The sequence below is a fragment of the Trematomus bernacchii genome, unplaced genomic scaffold, assembly GCF_902827165.1.
Source record: "Trematomus bernacchii unplaced genomic scaffold, fTreBer1.1, whole genome shotgun sequence".
Classification (NCBI taxonomy): domain Eukaryota; kingdom Metazoa; phylum Chordata; class Actinopteri; order Perciformes; family Nototheniidae; genus Trematomus; species Trematomus bernacchii.
This window is the reverse complement of record NW_022988058.1, coordinates 615,372-632,817: the sequence shown is the minus strand read 5'-3', so window position 1 is coordinate 632,817 and position 17,446 is coordinate 615,372. Positions and strand designations below refer to the sequence as shown.

The 17,446-nt window shown below is 42.4% G+C and overlaps 1 protein-coding gene across 2 annotated transcripts in view; it reads left to right on the top strand.

Moving 5' to 3' along the window:
• wdr91 (WD repeat domain 91) overlaps nt 1-17,446 on the top strand; it is a 57,370-nt gene that overhangs the window by 11,655 nt on the left and 28,269 nt on the right. For both annotated transcript variants that reach the window (XM_034120237.1, XM_034120236.1), the window contains exons 2-7: nt 3,549-3,685; nt 3,800-3,979; nt 4,066-4,273; nt 4,447-4,529; nt 5,207-5,316; nt 10,033-10,204. In XM_034120237.1, coding sequence (XP_033976128.1) covers nt 3,563-3,685; nt 3,800-3,979; nt 4,066-4,273; nt 4,447-4,529; nt 5,207-5,316; nt 10,033-10,204 — 876 coding nt within the window. In that variant the 5' untranslated portion in view covers nt 3,549-3,562. The remainder of the gene's footprint in view (nt 1-3,548; nt 3,686-3,799; nt 3,980-4,065; nt 4,274-4,446; nt 4,530-5,206; nt 5,317-10,032; nt 10,205-17,446) is intronic.

Genomic DNA, 17,446 nt, shown 5'->3' with positions numbered 1-17,446 from the left:
TAAGGTACATTTAGAACAGATAAAAAATGTGCGATTAATTTGCGATTAATCGCGATTAACTATGGACAATCATGCGATTAATCGCGATTAAATATTTTAATCGACTGACAGCCCTAATTATATTACATTATTGCCTCTGCATTGGATTATTATGGGATAGGGTAATAACTTCATAATTAACTACGTCTGAAAAGCAGAAGTCTAGGGCAAATAATTGCAAGTCTCTTCAGTAAGAATGTCACAAAATGAGATGGGTACCACTTTACAATAAGACTACCCTTTATAAAGGATTCATAAAGGGTTTATAATTAGGTTATGAATTAGGTTGTAAACACTTTATTAATCATTAAGAACCATTTATAAACCAGTTCTAACATAGTTTTCATACATCAACACAGGCTCTCTATTTGGCAAGATGACTAAGCCTTATATTGGCTACTTAGCAAGAATCAACTCAGTGAGCAACAGATACCAAGGATGCTGGCTGATGAAGAAGACGAAGTAAGCTTAGTAGCCAATATAAGACTTAGCAGTACAGATAAATGTGGGCTCACTATTTGGCAAGCAACCGGTCACAATTGCCCTGTTTATCTCATGTCTTATAAAAGCTTATTAATGATTTATAAAATGTTCACAACTTAATTAATTACAAACTATTCGTAAACCCTTTTATAAGGGTAGTCTTATTGTAAAGTGGTACCATGAGATGCATTGTGGGACATGTAGTTTATGGGCAACGTGCTTCTGTAAAGCGGCATGTAACCTCATAATAATTATATTATATTCTTTGCAAGCTCTTGCGGGCGACATACAATGAAGTCGAGGGCCGGATTTGGCCCCCGGGCCTTGAGTTTGACACCCCTGCTTTAGGGGCTCCGTATATATCAGTGTATTATACCCCTTTCACATCAAGGCTTTTCCCGTTCTAGCTCCGTGCTAGAGCTTTTCTGGTTCAGAACCGGTTCTTCGGTTCAGCTCCCGCTCTGTTCACACCGCTCAGAGCCCGACTGGTGCTGCCGCTGCTGCGTCATGACTCATGACGTCACAGTTTACGTCGCTGATTTTCTCCCCAACGGAGCTCACAACAGCAACGGGCCGGGGACTGCGTCGGGTCGATGATCGTGTTGCTTTTAATCATACGAAGCCAGATTAAATTAAATAACGACTTCTCCAACCTTATACTTTTCTCCAGAGTGCCGTGGTTCATTGTTTATTAATGTGTTTCAGCGGCATTTAGCGACCACTGCAGTGCTGGCTGCTCTTCCACGGGAGTTTATTCTCCCGTTAGCTCCGGGTTAGCTCACACGGCTCTAAAGTATTCACTGTCTGACTGTCACACAAGCAGCTGATACATATCCCCAATTCCCCATAAGTGAATATGTGTGAGTCTGAATTGACGCTGTTTGGCATCACAACGCTGTTATGAAAGTGTCTCTGATATAAAATGGGTGATGTTAGCATAGCAACCGAAGTTAAACTGACTATAACTTGACTACTTGTTGCTATCCTATTGTGGCATAAGCCGTTTTCTACAGGCACATTTTACCGGCGTATTTTTCATTATGATTCTACTTGTGATAGTCGGACATGACAACCTGTGCAGCCCATGTATTGATTCCATCCGATAGCTGCTATAATAACAAACAAAACGTCTTCCTGCTCTCCACAATGATCAATAACAGCGAACGGATGGTCAAAGTAAGGTACAAATAAACAGAATCACACGAAGCCTGGTTAGTGTTGCCTGACTTTATAAAGCGTGTTTTTTTTTTACAAGTGTGTGGTTGCGTTCTAGTCACTTTGCTCAGCACTACTGCTTGTTACAACTTTTATTTGCCGTACTCGCCTTAACTGAAATAATAATAATCTGTATTTGCACTGTACTGTACTAGTACTCCCAAAACATAAAATATTTGTTTTGGGTTTTTAATTATTATTAAACTGTGAATATTCACTTAAATAAATACAAAATGTAATAAAATAAACATTAAGGTGCAGCATTTCGATGAACTGAAATAATCTGTACTTGAACTGTACTGTACTAGTACTCACCTAAGCAGCCAGCTTGACACTAGGACTTGCTTGCTTGTCATTGTATTTTCATGTTTTTTTAAAGAACAATTAACTTGTCCACATTGCTTTCCGAAAGGGCAGATCTGCTGGCACTAACAATGTCTCCTGCTGTGGCGAACACCCTCTCGCTAGGGACAGAGGTAGCAGATACAGTTCTTATTATACATCCATGATACAGCCAGGTAACGCTCTGCTAACATGGCACTGAACTTTTGAGTGGTGGAGGCTTAAATGCTAGTGGGAGTTGGGTTTGCACTTCAGTCATTTTTCTTTTGTTACCGGTGATATTCACGTTCGGGTGATGCCTTTTGAAATGAGTGTGCAAGTTTGATGTGTGTTGCCAGCCGCGTAACCAATGTTAGTTGAACAATGCCGACATACAGCTTTGGTTCGGTCCACCTGTCTTTGTCCGTCATCCTTGTACGTAACTGCGAAACCAAAATGTTCCCAAACCGGAGACTTGAATGATGCTGGAGGATTTTCAAGCTCAACTGTATCTGCGTTCGCCATTTCCTCAAATTACTGACTACATTTGAACGCATCCCTGTGACCAGCTCTCATAGTATGCCTCTCGTCCAATGAAATGACTTGATCGGTCTATGACGCGTTGAACCCAATGGGAGCAAATTACACTGAACGCTGCGACGCAGCACCTGATATTACTTCCAAAAAGTTTTTCACGTTCTACATTTTTTACGTTTAACGTTATATTCGTTCGGTACACTTCGGTACACACGTGTACCGACCCGAAGGGCCCATACCGAATATTTTCGGTACGAATACGTATACCGTTACACCCCTAGTGAACACAGAGCCTGTTGTCAGATGTGTACTCGAGGTGCTGTATCTGAATCAGTAGCAGTTTAACTGGAGTATCCAACTCCTTTTCTATTATCAGATAGTAATAAAACATTTAGCTTAATGTAAACATATTCTCAGAAAATATTTAAATCTTTCAAATGACCAAAACATGTGGAAACCACCATCATAGTGTCACTGATCCACTGATAACGAAGTGCTAACAGCCTACATGTTCTAAATGAAGAAATCTGAATGGGATTAATAATCAAATAAAAGAACCCTTCCAAATATCCCAACATTGGATCAGATTGGACATGGTAGTCTTATTCTTCTAAACATCATGTTGCCTTCAGCCTAACAGCTGCATACGTCTATTATACCGTCCAAAGGTCAATATACATTCATATTTGTACTATATTTCTTATTACAAAGCAAAATAAAACACCTGATTACTCCATACCACATATATCACACCTCTATCACCCGCAAAACAACTCAGACATTTGAAAATGTACAAACAAATTAAGATATTCAAATACTGTTGTATTTGTACAGATATTGAGAGGGTGACATTTAAGTATGGGATCACAACCGAGCCATTCTTACTGCTGTTGACTGACCAGGAAGATCATCTAATAGCTGAACTGTTCGCTGTACTACATGTTGTCCTGCAGGGTCAGAGGTCAGCATGGGCTCTGCAGTGGAGAGGACAGACGAACATGTCCGGGAGTATCTGATCTACCGGGGCTTCACCAGCACCCTCAAACACATGGACACCGAGATGAAGAGCGACAAGGAGAAAGGCTTCAGGGTACCACTGACGGAGATATGGAGGGATTTATGTTTGACTGAGTAATGTGCAACTGTTCTCAATGTGAGTGGGTTATTTTCTAGGTTTGTCTTCATGAAACATGTTCTGTTTCAGGTGGATAAGATCATCGAGCAGCTGCAGCAGTTTGTGCAGAGCTTTGACCTGTGTGGTCTGAGGGAGTACTGGCAGTACCTGGACAGACGTCTGTTCTGCAGACTGGAGGATGTGTACAGATCCACAGTGAACAAACTGAGAACCAGCCTGTACAGATTCTACGTCATTAACACCATCCAGGTAACAGCCTGTATAGAGACCCAGAACACAGTTCTGTTCTAACGCATAAAGATAAAGAACGTGACTCCGTCCTTTCCTCCAACCAGAAAGGAAACCTGGAGAAGACTCAGGAGTTTTTCCAGAAGCAGGCGCTGGAGCTGCAGACTCAGACCGAGTGGCGCGATTGGTTCATCCTGCCGTTTATTGGCACCCCCGAGCAGAACCCTGCCTTCTCTCCGTACTTCTCCCGCCAGTGGGCTGACACCTTCCTGGTTTCACTGCACAACTTCCTGTCTGTCCTCTTCCAGTGTATGCATATCCTTTAGCTCAATCGAAGCTGCCATGTTTCACATGAGCAGTTTAATGTCCAGTGTGTTGCTCCATTAGATGAAAAGTGAATTCTGGTGTCTCTCTTTGAACTCTGTCTGTCTGTCTGTCTGTCTGTCTGTCTGTTTAAACTGGAACTGCTGGTTCTTAACTGCTCTCACCCCAGCCCGTCCTCCTCAGCTTTGACTCTGAAGTCCAGAAGACCACGAGTCTGACTGAAGAGAACGAACAGCTCCGCCAGATGGTGAGAATACATGATTTAAAAAAACTACTTTTGAAAATGTTTATGTAGAGGCTAAGCCAACGCTTTAAACCTCTGAGGATCCGCTATGTTGGCATAATTGAAGCACACACATTTTGCTAAGTGAATAAAAGTCTGAAACAAAGTTTCCAGTTCGATACAGTCCATTTATTTCCTTTTCACTGGTTTCCATTTAACTTGCTTTGTTTTCTCATTCACCATACACGATATTAACGGTTCACACAATACCTTTAGCAAATGTTTGTAATCGTGTATGTGTGGTCAAAAACGGTATGGACTTCCGGCGGAACCTCTAACCACAAACATAGGTTCCTACCTTTATAGTCACAGTGTTAATTGGCTCCTACAGTTTATCTTCAAACTTGACCTTTATTTTGATCTCAACTTCCTACCTAAAAGTTACATGCATCCATCTTTCACAGTTGCAACGCTATTTTGGTCCACACAAACACACAGACGTGTTACTTCCTGCTACAGTGCGGCCCCATCAGGTTTACATTACAAGGCTCATAATGATGTTAAAGCAACACACATACAACATGTGTGTGTGTTTCAGTATAATAACAGTAAAATGCCTATTTGGGGAGTTCTTATTTTGTAACTCTGATGGTGTTGTGTGATTGTCCTGAGGCTGACTGTGTGTGTGGTGTGTGTTCCAGCTATTTGCTCTGCAGACGGAATGCCGGGAGCAGAGGGAGGGCGAGGAGACGGTCCACCACAAGCTGCCGCTGTACGTCCAGAACATGGACCGCCTTGGGGACACTGAGCTGTGAGACTTTAACTCCACTGTATTACTGAAGACTCTCTAAGATGGCTGCCATCTGTCACTCTGTTCACGTTCAAAGTTCTTTATTGCACCTAGAAGCGATACTTGGCAGGTCTCCCCCCTTATGTTTTGTTTCAGAAGGCAGCCATCTTATTTCTTTCTTACCGTTGCACTTTTGCGATTTTCCTCCCTGATTTTGCTTTGTGTGCTTTTGTTTCTATCAAGCAGAGGGCAGTCACATGACATGTTTCTGGTGGAAGCACTTCAGGCCCTGTGTCCACAGAGCCCATTTCTCTGGCAGGGCTCTTATTTAACATCTCTATGACAACGTGACAGAATAGCTCTGCCCCTTCGCTTTTAACTATCGATTTGTGCTTCTATACATGTGTGTTTGCACCATGAACATCATCCGGAAGGGTTTTGCTCTCAGAATGCTCTGTCTGAATGAGCTTCGGCAGCCAGCATACGGAGATAAGTGTCCAACAGTCGTACATGTTGTACATATTAAAGAAAAACACTTCACCTTAGGTCTTTGTCAGGACAGTTACTGTCTGAAATACAAAATCAAGCTTCTCCTCCATTTCCAGCAGGGATTTCACCAGCTCTTTACTGAAGTCAAATATTTTCCAACCCAAAGCGCTCGGAGCGGCTGCAAAAAAAGGCTTAGCTCTCAGAAAAGTTGCCATGTGGTTGCCCTTACTCATTGTTTAATCTGACCTCAGTGCATGGACTGACTGCATTTGTTTTACTGGAATTTCATCTAAAAGGTTTCACTATGTAGTCTCAGTTGTTGAGTGTATAAAAAAAGACCGTTGCTGAATTTTAGAACAGAACATGCTTCTGCGTAATAAAGAGTGCTAAAGTTCTTTACTTTTACTATTAGTACCGGTTCTGGAGAGTCTGACATGGTGAGCGATGCCAGAGTCAGATGTGAGCTGAATAAGAATTCTGATTTAATTCTAAAGGTTTTGTTTTCACAGACGTTGTAGAAGACCAATTGTTCAGTCCCTCCACTATCTTTATCCCAGTCACCTTTAAGCAGACATAACTGCTATATTATTTTCAGTTTATTTATATCAAAGATATATTTGAAAACATTTAACTAACTTATTGTAAATGATACAGTATTTATGCTGTTTTACGTGTGCTGTGATGCAGTTGATGTGGCCAAATAAACAATTCACCTGATGAATTGTTGTTTCTTGTCAGTACGATCCATCTTTTGTTTTCATTTTAAAAACATAATGACACACAATGACAAAAAGAATACAAATGTGTTGGTATACCAGTAGATAAATATGAGTTGTAAGAATTGATTTAAAGGGCCCATGTCATGGCCATTTCCACTGATCATAATTCCATTGTTGAGGTATACTAAAATAGATTTATACTGTGCAATTTTCCAAACTCACATTGGTTTCGCATACAGCATCTCTGTCAAGCATGTGTATTCAGCAGTATTCACTCTCTCCACTAAACGGCTCGTTGGATCTCTTGCCCCCCCCCCCCCCCCCCTCCCTGTGAGCCTAGTGTGCTCCGATTGGTCAGCTCGGCCACTCTGTTCTGATTAGTCAAGCACCAGAGAGGCTCCGCCCATGTCTAACAGTGCTTTTTTCGGGTCGCTCTCAGCGGAACAACAGTCTTATAATGGCGTTGGTACAGCCGTATATTTTATACGCTAACTAACCGAACTGTACCTACAACTGTTGTTATAGAAGAGTAAGTTATTTTTACCTGTAATAAACTACTACTGTTTGATGAGAAATCAAATCATGGTTTGCTATATATGAATGATATGTTATAGGAGCAAATAATTCAGGAAAGAAAGGATAGGCCTACTAAGTATTTCCATCAAACTTTATTTTTAGAAATGTACAAAATGAACATGCGTAAATATACATATATACACGGTATATCATCCATTCCTCCCCTTATAGGCGTTTTCGGCATCTTGCCTATCGCAGCTTTGTAAGCGGCTGCCGGGGCTTTTTAGGACGAGCCATCAGAGTGGGTCATCCCGTGTGTGTGTTGTCCGCCAGATACGCCAGTAGTTTCCTGATCTGGCTAGACGAAATCAAATGCAAATCACAAAATATTAGAGAAACTTAGTTGTTTTAGATTCTTTAGTAGTAGTTGTGGTAGGAGTGTGGATCTATCTAATCCATCTATCTAATCAGTAAGCTTGCCAGCTAATATGCTAACCTAGCTTTCTTGTTTACCTTGGTAGCTAACAGGATATGAACGGTAGCTCGGAGGAACGGCAACTATAATGTAGTGTAATAAAACTACTATGAACAAAAGCTAGTGGTTCATATTAGGCTAGCAATAACGTGTTTATAATTGCAATCTTATACGGGTAGTCTGCTACGTTCGGTCATTCATTGTAACTGGCATGAATACATTGTTTTCCGCTAGCATGTATAGCTAGCCTCGTTAGCTATACATGCTATCAGCGTACCTCGGAGGAAAGCCAACTGTAATGTACTGACCGTACGGTAAATCACCCGGAGTATACTGTATGAGTATTCCGTGTGTGACTGCAGACATTCTCCTGCCATGACAAACATGTAAGGCCATCTGCTGACATTGTAGTTGATATATTTAAACGCTAGCAACGTCGTTAGCCCAGTAAGCACTGTGTCAATGGCTTGTTTAGTGTAATAAAACCACTATGAACAAAAGCTAGTGATTCATATTAGGCTAGCAAGAATGTGTTTACAATTGCAATCTTATACGGGTAGTCTGCTACATTCATTGTAGCTGGCATAACAAAAATGTTTTTCCGAGCAAACCCATGTCTAGCTCCGTTGGTTAGCTCGGTAGCATACACGCTACGCCAGCTATAATGTAATTACATTTCGCGACTGACCGTACGGCAAATCACCCGGAGTATACTGTCTATGAGTATTTCGTGTGTGAATGCAGACATTCTCCTGCTATGAGATACATGTATGTAAGGCCATCTGCTGATAGAGTTGATATATGGAAACGCTAGCAACTTAGTTAGCACAGTTAGCACTGTGTCAATGGCTTAGCAGTCCGACACACGTTTACACATTTAAACAGTCTTGTTTGATAAATACACAAATAACAATGCAAACTTACAGGTTGTGTACCCGAATCTTCCCCTGCTCCAAACGGTCCAAACAAACTAGGAATAGCATCGTCCTTCAGTTTCAAATGCTGTGCATATCCGGCCTCAAACTGGGCAATGTTTTGGAAGCTTTCGTCTGTGAAATGCCGCGCACACAGTAACGTTCTTCGAACCTCTGAAGGAACAGTGTTAAAAAGAAATTTCAACCACTGACTTCGTGGTGGTTCTTCCGTCGGTAGGACAAACAGCTCAGATTTCTCCTCACATTTCAGGAAACAGGTCCTTGGCAGTGGCATGACTGGATCGATTGTGAACTGAACCAGAGCTTCCAACAGTAAATGTTAGGCTGGCAGAGGGTGCGGCCAGCGCCGCTGGGTGTGGCCATAGCTCTTCCGGATTGGTCCATTTTGTTCCGGGTACCGCATGACATCATGCGGTACCCGGAAGAATCAAATGGGCAGTGACGTATCTCCAACGAGGCGTTTTGGGGAGGTATTTTCTGTGTTAGAGTTTTACTCGCATGAGACTGAAGTTCCCACTGTGGGTCAAAATAATGCGCTGTGATGTGCAGTCGACACGTTGGATGCAATCCGAATTATCTAACGCAGCCCCTCGTCCTCCACAATGTTAAGCTGTAGCCACCCATTTAGCTATCGCTGTTGTTGTCCAGGCGTCTCCCCGGCAAACTTTCAAGCGTGGTCTGCCGCAAGCGAGCGGCAGGAGCGGGGGCTGTCAGCATCAGCTGTGTGCTTGGCTTGCTGTTTAAAACACCTTTTTTGGTATACATATCTCTCGCTGGAATCTCCCACCATCCAACTAACAACAACAACGTCAAGCCTTTGGGCTCTGAAACTACGGGGCGGGCCGAGGACAAATACACATGCATTAATCGCACGTTAAAATAATTAGTGGCGTTAATTTTTTAACATAGAGTCCTGCTGGCCTGCTGAATAGCTGACGGTTTAAACATTTCTAGGGGTGTAAGGGCTAATCTTTCCTGCCATCTCAACCTCTCTGAATATTTGGGCCTCAAACTTAACATTTAGCTTTACAAAACCAGCGGGTAAAAAACCTGAAACAGACTCTAGGTTGCTCTATATAAAGATGACAATAAGCTCTGAGTCTTTGCAGCAGTAACTGAATGGAGGCGCTGACGTTTATGTAAAAACACTGAGAACCCTGAATATCTTTAGTGTGTGATGTCCTGACCATGTACGGCCACAGAACTATGATTCGCTCTTCATCTGGGAACAAACACACTTTCTGCAGTTTTGCGTACATTTATGTACTAGTATGCTCATCTGACCGTACAACAAACCTGGAGCTGAGGAAACTGAGCCTGCCCCCCCCCCCCCCGTGTTGCCTACAGCTGTATTACAGAATCCTGACTTGACTTTGACTTGTTGTGGCCTGTTTAATGTAAAAGAATAATACCACTTGATAAAAAATGAAATTCACCTGCAATAGATTTTTTTTAGAGGACGATATATGGATGAATATTATTAAAAGCAGAACTTAAATCAATTTCAAAAGAAAAACAACTTTCTAAATGTTTCAAGGGCATCAATGTGAGGGTGGCATTATTTCGACGTATTACTTATGTTCTTTTTTGTCGCCCTCCTTAGTGACTTAGTGTCGAGCCAGCGCCCGGTCAGCACCGCCATCACTCCCTCCAGAAACTTCTTCTCGACATTCCTGCCGCAGGGCAGGCGCACCCCGGGGAAACTGCCTCAGACCAGCGGTTCCTCGCCCAGCCAGGCAGCAGTGGGAAGGAAGGACCCCTCCACCAACCCCCCTGTAAGAGAGACTTAGAAGTTTCATTGTTTAAACATTTATTTTCTTTCAGAGCAGGCGCTGCAGCTGAATTCCTGCTCACTGTAAATCTGCGTTGTTGAAAATCTATGTGTTTTCAGATATTGAGACCAAACAGTGAAGCCAATGCAGAAGAGGCAAAAACTGCAGTTGTACAGGTTATTTCCCACCAATAGAGAAAATTGGCAAATGATCACTGACATGTGTTAGTGAATGAATACATTTAATTGCGTCAATCACAATATTCATTTGTGATTAATGACAATTAATCAGAAGTGTAAAATGCTGGTATTCACTTGTATTTGAATGATAAAACAAATGCGTAGTGTTGTAATTAGGAAATGCACGACATACTGGCGAGAGAAATCTGAGTTTTTTTTCATTTATTATAACATGATTTCTGAATTATTGGCATATAGTAAGATACTTTTCCAGCAGTAAGCTAAAATATTGAAAAAGCCGCTGTCACAGAGAGCTGAACAGGGCATATACTTGTTTGGTAGTATTCATACTTCCAGCTCTATCTGTGTTTGTCAAGCGTTTCAGTCCATCACACTTTCCACAAGGCCACCCCCCTTCCTCGCCAGGCTTTAAATCAGGGGTGGGGAACCTCCGGCCCCCGGGCTGTATACGGCCTGCGAGACCATTTGGTATGGCCCTCGAGGTAATTTATATACACCCGCAAAAAATTCAAGAAATCTAGGCCGCAAAAAAATTAAACAAGCGAGTGAGGGTCCTTGAACACAACACGAGCCTAACGTGTCATCACGTGGTATATGTCTCGTCTGACAGGGGACAACCAAGCTTCAGCTAGCGGCAGTCAGAAACTCATGTATCTTCGAATCTACTTACAAATTAATATGGGGAAGTGTAAGTTCAACCGTATTTGATTGGAAAACATCGAATTTAGTGCTTGGTTGAAACCAGTAGAGGGGAACGTGTTTGAAGCCCGCTGCACCTTTTGCAAAAGAAATTAGCGTTTGTTTTGCTAATGTAGCGTTAGCTAGTGCAGCGTTAGCTAGTGCAGTAGCTCCCGCAACAACACCGGGGGACCTCCGGGCGACGTTTGGGTCTACGTCAACCCTAACGGCCCCTACACACGGCGGCGTGCGTTGACGCTTGGCAGTGGGCGTGTCTTGAGCTTGGAGAGTTTACGCGAGCAACGCGACCAACAACCAATCAAATTAATCTCTCCTGTCAATTGCATAAAAGGTTTTACATGTCACACTTTATATGATGAACATTTATGACATTAATGTCTATGGTGCTATTTTACGCAACATTCCATGCTGGCTAAATACTGTCTATGCCTGCTAGCTGTCCATTCAAACGAAGTACACTGGATATAAACTCCCCAAACAGGCGAAAACCTACCAGTTTCACCCACTGTCTCTGCCACCTCCCTCCATGCCTGGCTCCTCCGGTTTATATCCCGGTAGGTAAAGAGGGACTGGTCGTATAGCACCGGGTGATTCCCTACCGCCACGATTATTATTTTTTTGACATATGAGGAAATTAACTGCGGTCTGGCTCTCCCAACATACACGTGGTTTGATTGGCCAGCGCTTGTACTTGCTCTACTTTGAAACAGACAAAGCTATGCTTTGCTCCCACAATGCAGTTTGGCGAAGCGTGACGTCACCCCATTCAAAGTGAATGGGCAGAAGCGTTGAAGCGGCAACGCACGCCGCCGTGTGTAGGCGGCGTAAAAGCGGAGGTGCTGTAGACGCTAAATACCGTAGTTAAACACCTATCATACAACAGCAACGATGAAAGATTGTAGCCAAGGCAGCAGAGCTCTGAATATAGCTCTTGTCACTCTCTCTCACACACACGTCACACGTCACACACACACACACACACACACACACACTAGGGCTGCTCGATTATGACAAAAATCATAATCACGATTATTTTGGTCAATAATTGATATCATGATTATTAAATACGATTATTCATTGACTTTGAAAACATCCATTTATTGAACTTTAAAACAAATAATAATTTGAACAGTATCTTTTTAACTGTTGATTACCCTGAACGTATAATTCAACTGAAAAACCAATACAAAAATAAATTAAATAAATTATACATTTAAATAAATAATATCAAAAATAATAAATACCAACATCAAATATGTTGTAGTGCACTGTCACAACCTAGCAAAGCAAAATAATCGTTTTTTTCGATTATGTTGTTTTCGTAATTGTGGCAGGCCAAAATCGTAATTGCGATTAAAATACGATTAATTGCACAGCCCTAACACACACACACACACACACACACACACACACACACACACACACACACACACACACACACACACACACTCAAGCACACACAGAGACACACACACATACACACTTTTTGTCTAACACGCTAACACAGTTCTGTGTACTGTTATGCTGTTATGTTCAGTCATTGTTCTTATGTTGAACATGAATACATTTACTTTGTAAGTAATTATGGGACGTATTTCTTCTTTCATAGCAATTTTCCTTCATACTTTATTGCAGTGAAATAGGTCTTAAATTCTATTCAAAGTGGTCTTAAAAAGGTCTTAAAAAGTCTTAAATTTGAGTTGGTGAAACCTGCAGGAACCCTGTATTAATAAACAAGAATACAGTTTGAAAGGGGAGTGATTTGTAAAATATCCATAAAGCAAAATAAATCTGCTTAGAGTTCTGTTTCATATGGGTGTTGAGAGATGTATCCATAGATCTCTTAATTTTGCTCTCAAAGTGCACCAGATTGATGCTTTTAACTTCAACATTTAAAAAAAATTCTTCCTGGAGGAGCATGGGACCCCCCTAGAGGAGGTTAGGTCCCCCCCCACTTAAATCAAGTCCACATGGATAGAAAACGAAATACATTTGCACACATCTTGTGTCCATATATTTCTGTTTTGGTGGTCATGCCACAACCGTGCACGTGAATGCATGCGCGAGTCATGGTAAGATATCTGGATTAAGAGGTTGCTTTTTCTTTGCACAGCATGAAAGAAAGGCGAAATGCTAGAGCTTTTCTGGTTCAGCCCCCGTTTTGTTCACACCGCCCAGAGCACGACTGGTGCTGCCGCTGCTGCGTCATGACGTCACCGTTTACGTTGCTGATTTTCTCCCCAACGGCGTTACGACGCTCACTACAACAACAATGGGGGACTGCGTCGGGTCGATGATCGTGTTGCTTTTAATCATACGAAGCCAGATTAAATTAAAAAACGACTTCTCCAACCTTATACTTTTCTCCAGAGTGCCGTGGTTCATTGTTTATTAATGTGTTTCAGCGGCATTTACCGACCGCTTCTCTGGTATAAAATGGGTGATGTTGGCATAGCAACCGAAGCTAAACTGACTATCTTGACTACTTGTTGCTATCCTATTGTGGCATAAACCGTTTTCTACAGGCACATTTTACCGGCGTATTTTTCATTATGATTCTACTTGTGATAGTCGGACATGACAACCTGTGCAGCCCATGTATTGATTCCATCCGATAGCTGCTATAATACAAAACAAAACGTCTGCCTGCTCTCCACAATGATCAATAACAGCGAACGGATGGTCAAAGTAAGGTACAAATAAACAGAATCACACGAAGCCTGGTTAGTGTTGCCTGACTTTATAAAGTGTGTTTTTTTTTACAAGTGTGTGGTTGCATTCTAGTCACTTTGCTCAGCGCTATTGCTTGTTACAACTTGTATTTGCTGTACTCACCTTTAACTGCTAGCTCAGGTTAATCTCGCCCCCCTCCGACGTAAGCGTGACGTATGCGGTTTTTGCTTCTAGACCGACAATTCTTTGGTGCTTGAAACAAACCGGATTCCGGAGCTTAGAGGCGGCTCCGCTGCGGTGTGAACAGGAAAAAACGGTGCTTTTCAGGCTCTAGCGCCGAACCGGCCCTGGAACCGCGTTGGTGTGAAAGCCCCAATTTACTGGCATCCATCCTGGTTCTTAGTTGCGTGTGTTGCTGAACAGAATTTGCAGCATTTTGTTGTTGTTGATCAGATTAATCCCACCTCCGACGTTAATTGTGACGTATGCGGTTCTTGCTTCTAGACGGACAATATTTTCGAGCTTGGTAAGAACCGGTTTTCGGGGAAAAGAGCCGGCTCCGCTGCGGTGTGAACAGGAAAAACCGGTGCTTATCAGGCTCTAGCTCCGAACCGGCCCTGGAACCACGTTGGTGTGAAAGGGGCATTTGTGACCTGTATGGGTTACACAGGTGTTTCAGTCATGCTATGGGCAGGGTTCGTACGGGTGCTGGAAATCCTTGAAAATGCTTGAAATTGTATGAGGTGTTTTCAAGGTTTGAAAAGTGCTTGAATTTTGGGAATGGTGCTTGAATTTGGGATAAAGTGCTTGAAATTGTAAATGTATGCGCGTGACCTGCAAGTGTTTTTGTTACGTGTGACCTGGGCATTCTGATGAGAGTAATAGATGACAGTATGCCAGGAGGTTGCAGTTTCAACGAGCGTTGGCTAGCAGAAGACAAATACAAGCCATGGCTAAGACGAGGGTCAAGCCCACGAGTAGCCTCCTGCAAAGTTTGCAAAAAATAACGATGGGAGAGTATGCGCTGATGAGCCACATGAAAGGTACGCCGTGGTAGAGCATTTTAGATTAGGCTAAGGTTGCATGTTACGTTTGTTTAACCCTCCTGTTACATTCAGGGTCAAATTGACCCGTTTGAAAGGTTGAAAATCTACGAAAAATACTTTCAAGTATTTTTTTTGTATGAAACTTCTTCTCCTTACCTTAATTAGTGCAATAAACAAGGAAAAATGAAAATGGTTCATGTCATGCATTTGGAACCCCCCCCTACATGTCTATATCACAGAGATGGTATTCGGGTCAATCTGACCCGGCAGTGAAAGTGGAGGCTAAAAGGGGTCAGAAATACACACACACACACACACACACACACACACACACACACACACACACACACACACACACACACACACACACACACACACACACACACACACACACGAAAGTGGAGGCTAGAAGGGGTCAGAGGGCTCAAATGGGATATACGGTATATAATATATCGTAACCTTCCACACACACACAGACAGACAGCGCGAGAGAGACAGACAGACAGAGAGACAGACAGACAGAGCGAGAGAGACAGACAGACAGAGAGACAGACAGACAGACAGACAGAGCGAGAGAGACAGACAGACAGACAGACAGAGCGAGACAGAGCGAGACAGAGCGAGACAGACAGACAGACAGACACCCCGCACCTGGAAGTGAAAGTGGAGGCTAGAAGGGGACACACTACCCCACACACACACACACACACACACTACCCCACACACACACACACACACACACACGTTCTTAATTGCTGTTACAATAAAATACTTTCAATACCAATCCTTATGTTATGACTCATTTGGCTTGATTCTAAGTGAACGGGTCAATTTGACCCTGAACAGAAGAGGTGTCTCGTCTCTATTTATCAACATCAACCAATTGGAAAAAAAGTTGGAACATTTTAAAAGTAATTTAAAAAATGTTATGTTATGCAAAACTAATGTATTTTATATCAAGGTTTTTCCAATGTAAAAAAGAAAATAGAAAAACGTGTTTGAATGTATATATTTTGTGAAAAACGAGTGACTTATTCTAATGGAACCATGATCTGTGAGAGGTGAATAACACAATTGCACTAAATATTCATTTCATTGATAGTAATAAAAGGTACAAACTATGTACAAAAGAAAATATGGATTTTGGGGCTTCTGACAATTTTTGGATAATTAAACATGCAGTGGGTCAAATTGACCCACGAATATTATTGCTGTTACAAAAAACGAATATAACAGGAGGGTTAAGCTAACGTTAGCAAGCTGAATAGCGAACTCGATGAGGGATAATAATAATTGCAGGGGACAATCATTTCAGAGGAGCGTACCTATGTGCGTTACAGTCGCCATCCTGTGGTGTTCAGAGGATGAAGCATTCACTGTTGTAATTCAACCCACTCACGGCATTTCGTGTTATAGTGTAGTCACGAAATATAATCTATTGATTCGACACAGAGCGATTTGAAAAGCAATGTATTTCTACTGGTAGTATGTTTCGTGCCTAAACCAAATGTGACTTGCTCTATCGAAATCAGTCGCATTGACCCGAAGACACATTTTCGTTTGTATTACTGGTCTGGGGGAAGCTCGCAAGTGTGTGTGTGTTTGTGTATTTTTGCGTTTGTGTGTATTGTGTTTGTGTACCGGGGAAACACTCACAAGAAACACCGGCTGTTGTTATGCCTGCTGTGACGTTAAATTACTCCGTTTTCCGCTTGTAATTATGCCGTTACAAGCTTCAAAGTTGTATTTATTTATTTGCTGAAACAAGTTTAATATTCTGAAAGCCAATACTTTGTTTATTTGAAAACAAACTGTCCCGGACCCTGTCATGTTATCTATGATTACTATACGCCTTTACTTCATAATTTCAGCCGGAGGGAGGGGGAGCGGCGCTGCAGAAGAGCAGGGTGCGAATTGAGAGTTGCCTCTTCGTCCCTTTACAAGCTTCAAAAATGTTTTATCATGAGATTTTGGCAATAACAGTTTCATGTTCTGAAAGCCAAGACTTTGTTTATTTAAAATCAAACAAAACACCCGAACCCTGAAAAACTATTTTTTTTTTACACAAATCCACGTTTATTTTTTAAATGAGCCGTTCTATTTCATACTTACTGACCGCCAGAGGCGGTGCTTTAGCACTGGATATCTTCTGTCTCGCGCATGCGTAGGTCGAATATTTATATCAACAAAGTCACGTGTGACCCCGTATGACACCAGAAGGTATAAGTTCCGGTGCTGTCAACGGGCTCAGTCCTTTTTCATCTTCTCGCTGCGTAGGTTACTACTTATGAGTAGAAGCCAAGCTAAGCTTACTGAAAATTGGGATTCTAGCTCATCGCTACCTGTAGCCTTGCGATCGTTTGATCGGAGCTGCGGGCTAGGAAAAACGCTCGCCCTCCAAAGGCTGCGACGAGCTGTCCGTCCTCCCAAGGGAGGGGACCGCGGTGTTCACCGCCCGGACCCCAGGAGCTCCGGACCGGTAAAGAGCGGACGCTCCTGCACACAGCCGGTGAGATCGCTACCAATTATTGCTGATTGTGCTATATCTATATACTCTCAAACTAATGAGATAATTGTGTACAAATTAACCGAGGGCTCTCGCTAATTTGTTACTGTTACCTGTACTA